Raw genomic sequence first — 13,051 nt, forward strand, 5'->3', positions numbered from 1 at the left:
CCTCTGGATCAATGCTACTGGAATGGATATCTCGTAGGATTACCGAATCTGGATTTGGTACGTCTGTAGTCTAAGCTCGCCTCGGTTATCCTTTTATTTCTTTTCCAGGTCAAGGATCAACGTTGATTATTTGCATGGGGATTCTTGTCAGTTCCTCCCAGTCCCTCTGTAATATGGTCATAAGCTTCTCCAGTAAGTCGAATCTGTTTCAAGCTCGGGTATAAATTCACTTGGTAACAGGATTGGACTTCTCCAAGTGGGGACCCGCTTTGCTCCTTTATGTGGGAGTGTTCTTGACTATGACAGCATGCGCTGTGCTCGTTACGGAAGGACGTCGGATCATCAAGCTTCAGTTTTATGGCTTTGATCGCTTTCCAAGCTCCGGGTACATAACAATTCTTCAGCTTTTTTTTATGTTCTCATAACATGCCTCCAGAGGAGATGGGATTCCGGAAGTGGAGCCTTATATTCCGTTTGACATCAACCCGAATGGGATGCTACCGGTGTATATGTCATCGTATCTTATGGCAGTCCCCAGCTTCCTTGCGAAGTACATTGTCTTAAGAGTGTATTTGATTGTTTTGACGATATCGTCTTGGTGTGCAGCATCTTAAAAACCCCATTCTTACGGCGGTTACAAGTCCTTTTGAATCCAACATTACCCCCTGCGCCTGGCGCAAGACCATGGTTGTACCACACACTGACTGCGTTGCTCATTCTCACTTTCAGCGTCCTCGATGTTGTAAGTTTCTGCTGCTAAGTTTCTTGGGGGAACTATGATCATGTTTAACTTTGCAGAGTGACGGAGCAAAAGACATATCAGAGTACATAAACAGGATAGGGGCAAAGATTGCGGATGTTAAGCCTGGTCGTTCGACCGTGGAATTTCTACGGAAAGTGCAAACCTCGGCTCGCACTTGGGGTGAGCTTTGCGACGCTTGTTTATTATCTTTAGTTTGCCTACTTTCGTGCAGGTGGATTTTTGCTGGCACTGCTAGTGACTGTGTCAACTATAATCGACTATAAGTTGCGGTCCTTGCATCAAACTGGCGGGATCAGCTTTACCTCCATGCTGTTTATTGTAAACCACGTTTTCACGTCTCTCGATTAACTAGTGCGTTTTTTGCCAGGTGGGGACGATCATCGAAGTAAGGCGGTCATTCATGGCTTATCACGCAATGCACACGCTAAGCAATGTACTAAGGCGATATGGCGTATAAAGAGAACGACAGCAAACATTTTCATTCAATAAATGGATTAAAATCGACAAGGTACGTCTTCTTCTTCTTTTTTAGAAAAACTCAGATCCTGGTTACATTTAAGAAGTCCCCATTTTTGTCCATAATGGTTTCTGTATAACATTTTATAAGCTCATAAAGTAAAAGTAACTTTTAAATAAAGAATCATCAATAAAAAGAGTGGTATTGTTTTTCAAGCACTAATGTTTAACCTAATTACCTTTTGATTAATGTACTATTTAATTTGATAAAAAGAGGGTGCAGCTCTAATCATCCTTTTTCATCAAAGCATGGAAAAATACACTTTTTGGAAAATGTTAAAGTGTGGTAACAAGGGAAGAGTGATGCTCAAATGCAACAATGAAAACCATAATAAAAAGTTAAATACTTAAGACAAGAACATTCTATTTTGAATGTTATGCTGAATGAGGTAGAAATTTTGGAAGAGTGTGATAGGAATGTGAATATCATCAACCTTCTTGATGTTACAATAAACAAGGATGGCAACTTCACAGTCTTTAAGTTGATAAAAACAGACTTAAGACATCATAGGAAGCTTGAAAAACATAAGATCAAATTATTCATGAGGCAGATCCTTTTAGGGCTTGCATGAATTTACTCCACACCAGGATATAAAGCCTGAAAAATTGTTAATGAAATGTAGCATGGTGAAGCTCACATACTTTAGCCAAGCACATGGGTTATGGAACAATCTAGCAAATATTTTAGAACACTTTTATATCATTCTCCCAAGTAGCTTAAAGTTGAAAGGGGCTTTTACTCTACAACAATGGATATATAAGCAATGAAGTGTGCATCTGTGGAGTTGATTCTTGGATTTCAATTGTTTGATCCCATAGACTATGAATTTATGAATGAAAAAAATTGGAAATGCGAAATGGTGGGATTGATTGAGGCATGAAATTTATGGCCAGAATTGGATTTTATGGTAGGTGATAAAAGTGTTATGGAGCTTATGGCAAAGATGCTAGAAATGGATCCTCGTAAAGAGGATTTTTGCCCAAGAAGCATTGCAATTTAAGTATTTTGGTTCTTTAAAGGTGGGCATGCCAAATATATAAATGGTTAGCATTGGTGTTTGGGAGAATCTCAATTTGGCATGTATTACTCATTAAAATGTGTATGAAAAGAGGACAAAAAAATACATTACATTTCATATCAAATCCAACGTAAATTAAAACCAACCTTATTTGTCTTCATGTTCTTGTCTACAGAGAGCCATAGTTTAAAAAAGCATACAAAATCTGTGAAACAATAGTTAAATAAGTTATGATTAGAATTTATTCAAATACTCTATTTTGGCCAAATGTAAAAAAAAAAAAGGTGCATTACATTTTGAAAAGAAAAAGAAAAAAGAAATCAAGACATGAAGTTCTTCACTCTCTCTCTTTGCCAAAGATGAAGCAAGTGAATACTGCATGCATCTTCTCCAGGCTCCTCGAGAATGCCCCAGCAGCTGAATCCAGAGGGCTGCCATCCGATCTCTCCTCATCTGGTGCCACAGTGCTGGCCCATCTATTATTTAGTTTTTGTATTGATATGAGATATATCAAAGTGATAAAAATCTTATATTTATATTTTAATATGCAAGTGAAGTGATGCCATCACCACCACAACTTTTTTTTGTGCCACAGCATAAAAATTCCAATATGCATATTGGTCATTGTTTCTTTGGATCTACTGTAATCACAAGCAAACAGCCTTGGAACCACAATCCAGGCATGCTTGACCAAAAAGGCAGGGGCTATGGGTCTTCCTCCATTAGCAGGTACTTTTAGTTTGAAAGCTTGATTGCATTATTTTAAGACAAACTGGTGGTAAGAAAATTGACTTCCTGAGTTAACCTGGGTCTCATCATAGAGCAACCAGAGCTGAACCGCTTGGAATAAGCTCTCTGGCAATGCTGGGGAACAATCATGGTCAGTCGTTTTGTGATATTTGTCCAGAGGTTTCTTGTCTTTACAGGTGGACCTGGTCTTCACATTTGATTCGCGTTCTTGAATCCAGAACGTTTTGCCTGAGAGGAGAGGTAGTTTCCAGAGACAAATTCTTCGTGGCTATGGCCATCTTCCATCCCATTGAGCTGATCCAGGACGTTGCTCAGGTTCAAGAGTGCTTCATCCTGCTTGGCTCGCTCATCCTTCCCAATGATTCTATCTTAAAGCTGTCTAAAGAGCTAGATCATAGTGTGGCTGCTTGAGGAGCTCACCATGGACCCACCAGTAATGGAGAGCTTCGCTCCACCAGCCTTGATGTTGTCTGGTACTGAGCTGGGCTTCTCTTGTGGCTCCAGTTACGTGCTTCTGAATTGTCCAGCATCTTGAGCACTGACTTACTGGCCCACGGAGGATCCGGTAGGATAACTCTAATTACTGACAGGACACCCTTACCGCATAACATAGAGCATGACGCAGAAGAGAATTTCCTCCTCTCAGTGTAAAGTCATAGAAGGGGCAAGTAAAGCCATTACCATGGCAACAACAAGCACTCTTGCTCAGTGTAGCCAAGCATAGATCATCACGACTCTGGCATCTTGTGAAAAGATTGACTTTGCAGTATGAGTGAGATCTAAGCAAGAAGTTGATCAAAACACTGACTAGCAATGCACAAAGAAAGAAAATTGCAAAGAAAACCTACTCATACTCAATAGATTTGCCAATACAGCGAGTGAAGTACGGTTGACAAGAATATTTTAAAAATATTTTGGCACAATAATGAATATTTTGTTAGTGGCAATATTTTCTCTTAAATAGGTATTTTAAATAAAATTAAGAATTTAATAATATTTAGATTTGTGTAAATGACATCTTAGTGGCAATAGTTACTATTTAATAGAGGTTTTGCTTTATCACCTAATTTACAGAAGAAATTAGTATTTTAATATTTATTAATTAGTATTTATACTAATTATTCAAGTACAATATGAGTGCATGGAATATAGAAATGGAATACATAAATGTGAATATCAATTAACCCAAAACCTAGTTTATATACAGGAGCATTTAAAGTATCTCAAATTTTTTTTCTTTTTTTATTTTTAAGCTTCCTGGAATATTTTGTATTACTTGATCATTATGTTTTTTTACTTGTTTATTTGTATAAAATACATTTTTTGCTATTTATTATTAATTATCTCTATATTTTCTTCATTTGTTTCAGATGTTCTTATTCCATTTAGTATTTTATGAATTTCTTATCATCCTTTTGTCTCATTATTTCTGTAAGTTCATAACATGTCCTTCCATGGATTGTTTATTAGGAGAAAACTTCACTGTGACAGGCTCCATAATAGAAAAAGTGTTATAAAGCTTGAAGAGGGATGTTTTCTATCATATTAGTCTTGTTTGTAATTGTTATTGACATTTTTGGTATGGACGAAGAAAATTAAAAAAGCATGAATTAGCATTAACCATCATTAAAGATGACCTTTTTATTGATTTTTATCCCAGGTATACACCATTTTTTATATCTTATCCACCAACACCACCATTTCTGTTAAATTGACCATACAATATCCATCATTAACAGGGTTGAGAAACCATGCAACTACAAGCACACACACACACTTCCAGAAACTTCGAAAGCATGTGTTTAATTTAATAGATCCTTTTTTGTCATATCAACTTGAGACTACTGGATCCTTAAGCTCTACAAATGGCTAAGATTGCTTTTGCTTTTATTAGAGAGCTGCAAATATTCCACTGGTCAGCTTGAGGCAATTTGCTAGGCACCATCTTTTTCACTTTCTTATTGTCAATCAGGCTACATTTTGTCTTTGATAATGAAAGTTCCGTGAACAAGCACCACCGTGACCTTAGCTTTGATCAGTTTACCTTGATAATCTAGAAGATATTCCCGAATGGAGCAAACTCCCGGACCTCTCACTACCACCCATTAGCTGGAGCTTGGTCTCCATCCCAAGAAGGCATGGAGGATCTGGCCTTTCCATCCCAGTAGCAGCCACCCCTGGTCCCTGTGAAGCTCAAAGCTTTGGTGATACATACCCATGAGCGATTCCGTGTCGTGGAACAGCAGCTCAAACTTGGCTCACTGCGTCCTCGAGTGCCACTGCTTGTGAGTCTCCGCTCGCTCCACTTGCTCCAATCTCTCGCACGCCACGATGTTGACGATCTCCCACCCGTTCTTCTCCTGCTCCAGCAAGTGCCGCTCCTTGCTCTCCGGCTGCGAGCAGCAATCGATGGCTTCGAAGAGCAGTGTAAAGTGTGTCAGCGCCTCGAGGAACCACGTCATGAAGAAGGGGACGTTGTAGCTCGCGTTGTTCATCCCCTGGACGAACACTCTGGGATTCAAGCTCCACACCCAGTTGAGCCACACTTTCCTCGGGCTCTCGGCGAGAATGGATTCGTCAAGCAAGTTGGTCCTCCACAACGTGGAATTCAGCATGAGATTGACTTGGTTCCTGGCTAGAACTTCATCGTCACTCAGGAGCAGCGTTGCTGCATCGATGTTCTCCCACTTCTTCGACATGGCCCGGAACTTGAAAGGCAGCCCGATCGACTGCGCGTACTCCCGGAGCATGCACCCCACGTCGCTGGCGCTGCCACCCCCTGGTAATGGAGAATCGATGCCGGTGATGCGCAGATACGGAGGACCGCCCGGAGTATTCGCCAGTTCTTGCAACTGGAACCCGAAACAGGCACCATAGTCGACAATGTGAATCCGCTGGTGACCTCTACACGCGTTGAGGATGACTTGATTCGGGAGACAAGAACGGGCTCCGTTCCATGATGTACTCGACCGACTTGAGCATCGCTCCCGCGGTTGGCCTCGCGTGACACATCGCCGTGAAGAGGCCATTCCCTGTGGCAGACACCCTCGCCCTCCACCAAGAGGTTGGCCCGCATCACGTCATGGGAAGAGACGCTCGACGAGATCCACCATCACGTAAGTTTCAATTTTGTTTTCTCATAGTTCTCTCTTTTAAGTTTTAGTTTGTCTCACTCGTTATGGGGAGGATTGCTGTTCTACCCGATCGGATGCTGGATCGTTGAAGCTCCAAAGCTGTAGACCAAGAGCATATGCGCCAAATACCAAGAGTCATGCCTGGCTCACAGGTTCGTCTTTGAGACCTTCACTTGCTAGAATATCTAGGTGCTGCCAGGACGATCTTTTCAGAACAGTTACGTTGGACGCACAACTCATCGCCCTCGGAAGTTAGGTCTCGAGAGTTGGAGGGGAAGACCCAAGGTTTTTGGAGAGGAAGATCCTTTCGTCGAACTCGAAGCTTTCAGTGTCTTCTCTTCCAAGGGAGAAGATGATCAGGCAAGTTTCTCGGCTGACGCCACGACCAAGTGGCCCGATTTTAGATTCTTTCCAAAGCGGAAGGTGTTTTCGAGAGCATTTTCCGCAGAGGCTCGCGACGTAGCAGTGGAGATGCGAGCGCTCTTGCCAGGAGGCCCAAGCAACTACGATGGTCGAGAGTTCGCCAAGGATATGCTCAAGGGTTTGACAGCGAGGCAATTCGCACAGCTTAGCAAAAGTTTGCGATGACGACGTCTATCACTTCCTCAGCTAACTAAGAGTTTTGGTGATGGCGGGGGTATGGCGAGCTGAAGGAAGGGCCGGTAAGTCTGGGCGAGCAGCGCTATCCCAGCACAGCATGGAGTCCCGTGATCAAGAACAGGAGGGATCTATACCGGCGGAGCTAGACCGAGCATGGGAAGAAGAAAATTTAAGAAGTGGAAGACTGAAAACTTCCCATTCTTCGTCGAAATCCTGGCTGAGAAGCAGCAGCTCAAGCCACTGATTGGCAGAAGACATAGCATAGACAAGAAGAGCTTGACAAAAGAGCTGAGCGTTTGGTCCTCTCATTCCTCTTTTTTGTCTAACGTCTTTCATTTAAACAAGACTCCGGAGAACAAAAACTCTTGACTTTCCAAACTTTTCTACCAGCAGAATCTTATTGATTTGCCCGGGCTTGCGACGTTCAAACTTTCAGATTCAATGATTAGACCAAACTTACACATTCACTAATAAGGTTTATTTTCCTGCCTACAAAATCTATGAGGAGAAGAAAACAAAGGAAAAAAAAAATCCAGGGGAAAGCTCTTTGCCACTGCAGGCTGCGGAAAGAAACACTTAAAGACGAGCTTTTGCGATTACCACATGAGCAGCAGCCACTGCATCATCGCTTCCACTGATTGACAGACTGTCTGCAATCTCTGACAACTAAGAAGAGTGACACCTCTCTCCAAAGTTTTCTCGTGCGAGGCAGATCCAATGCGTGAGTACTGTCTAGATCGGATGATATTTCCCATAAGCTGGCTGTACAAATTCCGCACAAACAAAATCAAGCACGTTGCAAGCAAAGTCCCTTGCAAAAGTAGAGTACACATTATCGTCAAGAATGCGACCATCACCTGGATTGCCACACAGTAGCTAACAATCGCTCGAAAGCTTTGACAGACCATTTTGAGTTTGGAAGCACCTCCACTGTCGTCAGTGTCAGCTTCCTGAATCATCGATGTTCGTGCCCTCCCTCATGAGCATTTCAGGCCCTGGAACCTTCTATCAACTTCATCTAGATCGTGATCTAAAGGAAGAAGGAAATCCATCAAAACTTTTGCTTAAACCATCGACCACTATAAAATATTCTTTATATTATGGTACAACATGGATCTTTTAGGGTTGGCCAATCTGGAATGGAAGAGCAGGCGAATGTGGATAGCCTCCTCAAGGGTGTGAAAGTGCCGCCGCGCTTGAGAGAAGCCGTGGATGCCACGCTCGAGTTGCGGAGGGTCATCTCCGCCTTCAGGCACAGTTGCTTCTTCTCTGTGGAGGGTGGAGCTCTGTTCGAGACAATTCAAGCGTGGTACGTGAAGAAATACGTGCCCAGTTCCAACCTGAAGGAGTACCCCAAGGTACACACTGTTTTTCTCGCTGTAGAGTTTAATTTGCTGCTTTAGGACCTGGAGGAAAGGAACCCATATGCACGGTATAAGACTCAATTCCCAAAGGCTGCAAGGGCGTGGTCCTCAAAGCTGGATTTCTTGCTTGATGAAATCCCGCTCTGCGACTCATCGCTGCAGTCGCTTGAGCGATGTAAGTTTCCCTCGCAGCCAGATGAAAACACTGACAAAAAGAACAACAGGGACTGTAAGTGCAGCGGAGCTGGAGCAGCTCCTGCTAGACCTGGATGACGGCGGAAGGCTTGCTCCTCTTATTACTGTGTGCCCTTACCTTACACACTTGGAGAACGTCTACATGGCCGTGTTAGACGCGCGGCTGTGGCTCAGCTATTCAGAGCTTCCTGTCGAACCTCTTCGGAATAGCGGATCATGTGAGTGAGCCTTCAGCATTCTTGACTTTTTAGTTGCTCATGCATGGTTCATAGACAAGGCAATTCGTATGGGGTCCGCTCGACCTGTGCGGCAGCTGCAGGGCAAGCCTCCCTCCCCCTTCTACGCCCTCGTGATGCGGCGTGAAGCGAACAACTCCTTGGGCATGCTCGGCGACCCGGGTTCGACGGTGTACTACGTGACGCCAATGGATTTTGAGCCAGAGAGACGTGGCTGTTACATGGCGAGGATGTCGAGATTGGGGCGGGGCTTCATGCGCAAGCGCGGGATGTCACCAAAACAGGTTGCAGCAAGCCTGGCTGCAACGCCCATTGATGATAAGGAGTTCAAGGACCGCTTCCTCAAGCACAATAAGATGACAGAAACATCTTCCATGGCCAAGCTCCTGGCTCACCACATATATGACATCAGTGTCTAGTGGCCTGTTTTGTTTCTGCTTGTGTGGTCTTTCTTTCAGTTGCTGCCCCTTGACAGCTTTTATCCAGATCTTTTTTAAGATTGAATAGCCACTGGACCTTCATGCACCGTTTGTGATCGTTATTTATGATAAAAAGGTATAGAAGTATCATGTCTACAGCTTGAGTAGCATCATGGTAATAACTGACCTCTAGATATTCCATCTTATGAATTTGATAATTGATATTATTTAATAGTATTGTGAGGTCGAAGTGTACAACTATAATGCTATATACTAATATTAGTGTAGTGGGATTTTGATAGCTGTTTAATTAATTTCAATCTGGACCACTTTTATATATATAAACTAAGGTTTTGGGCTAATTGATATACACATTTTTATATTCCATGCACTCACATTGGTGGAGATGAAGTGTAACTTTGATAATCTTTTATAAGATGTCATCTTTTCCACTTTTTATTGCATGTCCTTTAGCTCCACTTCTTATGGGAGATAGTCATATTCCAATAGAGGTCCATGTTATTGCTGCTTGAGTTCAAGGACAAAAGCAAAGATGTGGTGATGGCTGTAATGTCCATTGCTATGTATGTGATGAAGTTGGTCACATTTATTAGCATTGTCGACATTTTTTGAATTAGTGACCTCCATTTCTTAGGTGGAGACTTTGGCATCAATAACATCTTAATGTTATAGTGCACTTTATATTTCTCTCCTTAAGTCAACTGGAAAAGGGGTAATTGTTTGATGAGAGAAACTTTAGTGGCTATTTTATCCCCATTTATCCCTCAAGGTTCCAAAATAACAATATATTCAAATTTCATCCCATGATCATATGTGCTACACTCTTTCAGAGATGTTAATTTCCTCATTGATTATTGACTATTGACTAACAACCCTCACTAAATTAAGGAGAACTAGCATCTCCATTTTTGCATTAAATCTATCAATCTTTCTATTGTGTAAATTAACTATTCTATATAAGGCAACTAGTCATCCACCCGTACCGCAGTCCTATGGTAGATACCTTTGTCTGTGGATGCTCTACAAAATGAAGGATGTACTCATAAATGCTCAATATGTACGATTTCAATTTTAGGGGTAGGAATATACTTTGTTCAAGGGTATATTATATTTTAAATAGCCACCAATCAATGAGAATCAAACCCATGATATTTTCTCTGATACTATATATAACACATCCTATCTCTCTCCCTTTAAACCAATTGAAAAAGGGGCAATTACTTATTGAGCGAGCCCTTAGTAGTTATTTTATTTCTATTTATCTCTCAAAGTTCCAAGGATCCACAATGATAGTATATCTAAATCTCATCCCATAATTACATGTGTTATAGGTGCCAAGGTGCTTTCGGGAAACGAATAACAAAAAGTTTTTGCATGAATAAGTTAGTGACCCTCTTTCTTTCTTTCGGGAGTATCATTAAAGGGTTCACTCCACATTAGTTCATCCAATATTTATTTTCCAAGCTTGTCTTTACACTAAGAGGTCTTCTATTATTCTCTCCATATTAATTGATATAAGCTCAAGTTTATTTTAACCTATTACCATACATTGCCATTTATATTTGCATTAGTGTGGTAGAGCTAGTTTTCATTTTTTATGGCAATGGCTATACACACGTATATGCATGGGATGAAGTGAATATACTTGTGCATGTGGGTGATCTCGAGCTTGAGCTATAGTCATTGCGGGTGGTGCCAAGTTAAGCTTTTGACTTCATCTTTGGTATGGATTGGTTGCAATGCAATTATGTAAAGTATGACTTTGAGACTTTTCCCCTTTATATCATATTTCTTTATATTTTTTTCATTCCTTTCACTTTTGTTCTTCTTTGTTCCTCTTTATCTCTTTACTTTCATCACTTTTATCTTCATATTACTTCCTTTTATGTTTCCATTTTATTCCTTTATTCCCTCTTTAAATCCCTCTTACGGTTTTTATGTTGCAGTGGTTGACTAGGTCATTAAGGAGTATATCAATCTCTTTGAATTTGAATCATCTAGGGCCAAAATTACAACACGTCATCTTATTATAAGTGGGGATGCTTGTCTAATCAAGGTTCTTATTCGTCATCAGTCATCAAAAGAGAACAAAATTTTACATGTAAACGTCAAAGAGCATCTTGGCAAATGCATAGGTGTAAAGTGAGTGAGAGGGAAAGGAAAGAGAGAAAAAGAAGATCCTTAGCCACTTCCAAATTACCTAAGTCACTTTGCCTTATTGTGTTAGCCCTAAGCTTTATTCTCTTGTCTTTGTTTGCTTTTATATGCAAATATAATGTGGATTTTTTTTCCTTATTGGCCTAATAATCTTTACTCATTAATCTTTGTGGTTTACTGGCAGAGTTTATAGAATGGGCAAGAAAAATGTAAATATTACTTCTGGAGTATCTACCCCTTTTTTTCTTTTCCTTTTCTTAGAGAAATTTTTTATAATATTTTGAGGGAAAGCTTGTTCCATAGAAAGAAATATCTGTCTAATGTATCCCTTGATTTCTTTCTTTGGAACTTCCTCATAAACAAAAGCACTAAGATATATGAGGGTTTCTCTAGCATAAAGATGAATCTTTCCTATGAGATATTTACTTTCCCTCTATTCTAGATGAAGAGATTTTTGTTTGAGCTTATTAGGAAAAACTACTCTTATCTAAATCCACTAATCTAGCTTTATGGGGAGATGGAAGAACTTGGAAATAAAATCTTAAGTGATCTTAATATCCTCTTCATCCATTTTGAAAGTCAGTTTTACAAAATCCCATAATTGAAAAACCAATTTGCCTTCTTGTGGTTTTATAAAGTTCAATGTAACTTTATAGAATTTTTCTAGACCCCTATTTTTCATCTAGTTAGCCACCCTATCTGTGCACTTAAGTAGCTTATCATGATAAATCCTTGCAAGGGCTTCATCCACAAGCTTATCCATAGTTGACTACTTTTCTAGTTGAGTTAGATGTATCATAATTGTGTAAAACATTATCTAAGGAGATGTTAGTAAAATTATAAATGAGCTCATAGACAAAGAGAAGTCTAACTTAATATGACAATGATGAAGGAAAACTAGTCTAGGAAGCACAATAGCTATGCCAAATTCCCTTGATACATCTACATATCCTATTTGAGGTACTTAAATTTGTTAAAGTTGGCTTTTTCAATATGACATCAATAAAGATTTAGAAAGCTTGAAAAAGAAAAACCTTACTATAGAGGAGTAAAAAATCATAAAACAAATGGCAAAGATGACAAAGATTATTAATATTTTGCATTTAGAACTTAAGGAGGAATGGTTTGATGTTATAATAAGCTTTAATATAAAGGATTTACAATATAAATTGTGCCACATTTAAAAATCTAATCATGATTACTTTAGCATGAATTCTAAATTTTTACAAGATAGTGACATTTATAGAGTTGAGAGCAATCAATAAGTTGTTTAAAATTGTCTATTCCTTAGTCCCAATTATTAATAAGCTCTTTTGAATTTGATGGTGATGAAGTGTGTTGCAAATGTGATTATAGATATTGAAAGTTACATATCAATAAATTCTTTTAGATATTCTTCTTTTACTGCCATAACAACATAGGATCTATATTGTTACACCCTTCATCAATCCTTCTTGTGCTAATATCAATGTGGTAGAGAATGTGATTAGGTATGTATAGGAGTTGGGTAGAGAACTAGAGTAAACCAATTGAAGTACCAAATATTGTTAGAGAGTGTAAATTCAAGTTTCACATTTAACAGATTTAGCCATAGCTTTAATTAGTGCCTAATAAGGTTGAGATTGAAGAGGATGATGATAAAAACTAAAGGATGAGACAAACAATGCAATAATGTAAAAAGTTGATTAGCATCTTAACACTTTTTACTTTTTAAGTTTTAGGTACTTCAAATATATGTAGATGGCAATTCCAACCATTGTTGAGTTATGATTGTCTCACCTACCTATATATATGGGGATGAGAAGCTACCTAAAGGTATTGCAATTACAAATTATAAGGGAGAAAATTGTCTTTGGTAGCTAAATTTTGGCATTTTT

At 39.8% G+C, this 13,051-nt stretch overlaps 3 protein-coding genes across 3 annotated transcripts in view; 2 read left to right on the forward strand and 1 right to left on the reverse strand.

Annotated features, from left to right (window-relative positions):
- Nucleotides 1-1,416, forward strand: part of LOC9663106 (preprotein translocase subunit SCY2, chloroplastic) — a 2,526-nt gene extending 1,110 nt beyond the window's left edge. The window contains exons 5-12 of the mRNA XM_024676783.1: nt 2-57; nt 109-192; nt 241-385; nt 437-550; nt 607-742; nt 799-922; nt 975-1,081; nt 1,131-1,416. Coding sequence (XP_024532551.1) covers nt 2-57; nt 109-192; nt 241-385; nt 437-550; nt 607-742; nt 799-922; nt 975-1,081; nt 1,131-1,220 — 856 coding nt within the window. The 3' untranslated portion in view covers nt 1,221-1,416. The remainder of the gene's footprint in view (nt 1; nt 58-108; nt 193-240; nt 386-436; nt 551-606; nt 743-798; nt 923-974; nt 1,082-1,130) is intronic.
- A 3,890-nt stretch (nt 1,417-5,306) lies between these two features.
- Nucleotides 5,307-6,124, reverse strand: LOC9663107 (scarecrow-like protein 9). Its single transcript, XM_024676803.1, has 2 exons — nt 6,014-6,124; nt 5,307-5,900 (listed from the first exon to the last, which is right to left on the reverse strand). Exons 1-2 carry the CDS (start codon nt 6,122-6,124, stop codon nt 5,307-5,309), a joined length of 705 nt encoding a protein of 234 aa, XP_024532571.1.
- Nucleotides 6,125-7,921: 1,797 nt separating this feature from the next.
- On the forward strand, nt 7,922-9,102 carry LOC112345644. The gene is made up of 4 exons (XM_024672843.1): nt 7,922-8,140; nt 8,186-8,321; nt 8,371-8,559; nt 8,614-9,102. The coding sequence occupies exons 1-4, from the start codon at nt 7,922-7,924 to the stop codon at nt 8,994-8,996; spliced, it is 927 nt and encodes a 308-aa protein (XP_024528611.1). The 3' UTR covers nt 8,997-9,102.
- Nucleotides 9,103-13,051: the final 3,949 nt, after the last annotated feature.

The sequence above is a fragment of the Selaginella moellendorffii genome, unplaced genomic scaffold (genome assembly GCF_000143415.4).
Source record: "Selaginella moellendorffii unplaced genomic scaffold, v1.0 SELMOscaffold_0, whole genome shotgun sequence".
NCBI lineage: Eukaryota > Viridiplantae > Streptophyta > Lycopodiopsida > Selaginellales > Selaginellaceae > Selaginella > Selaginella moellendorffii.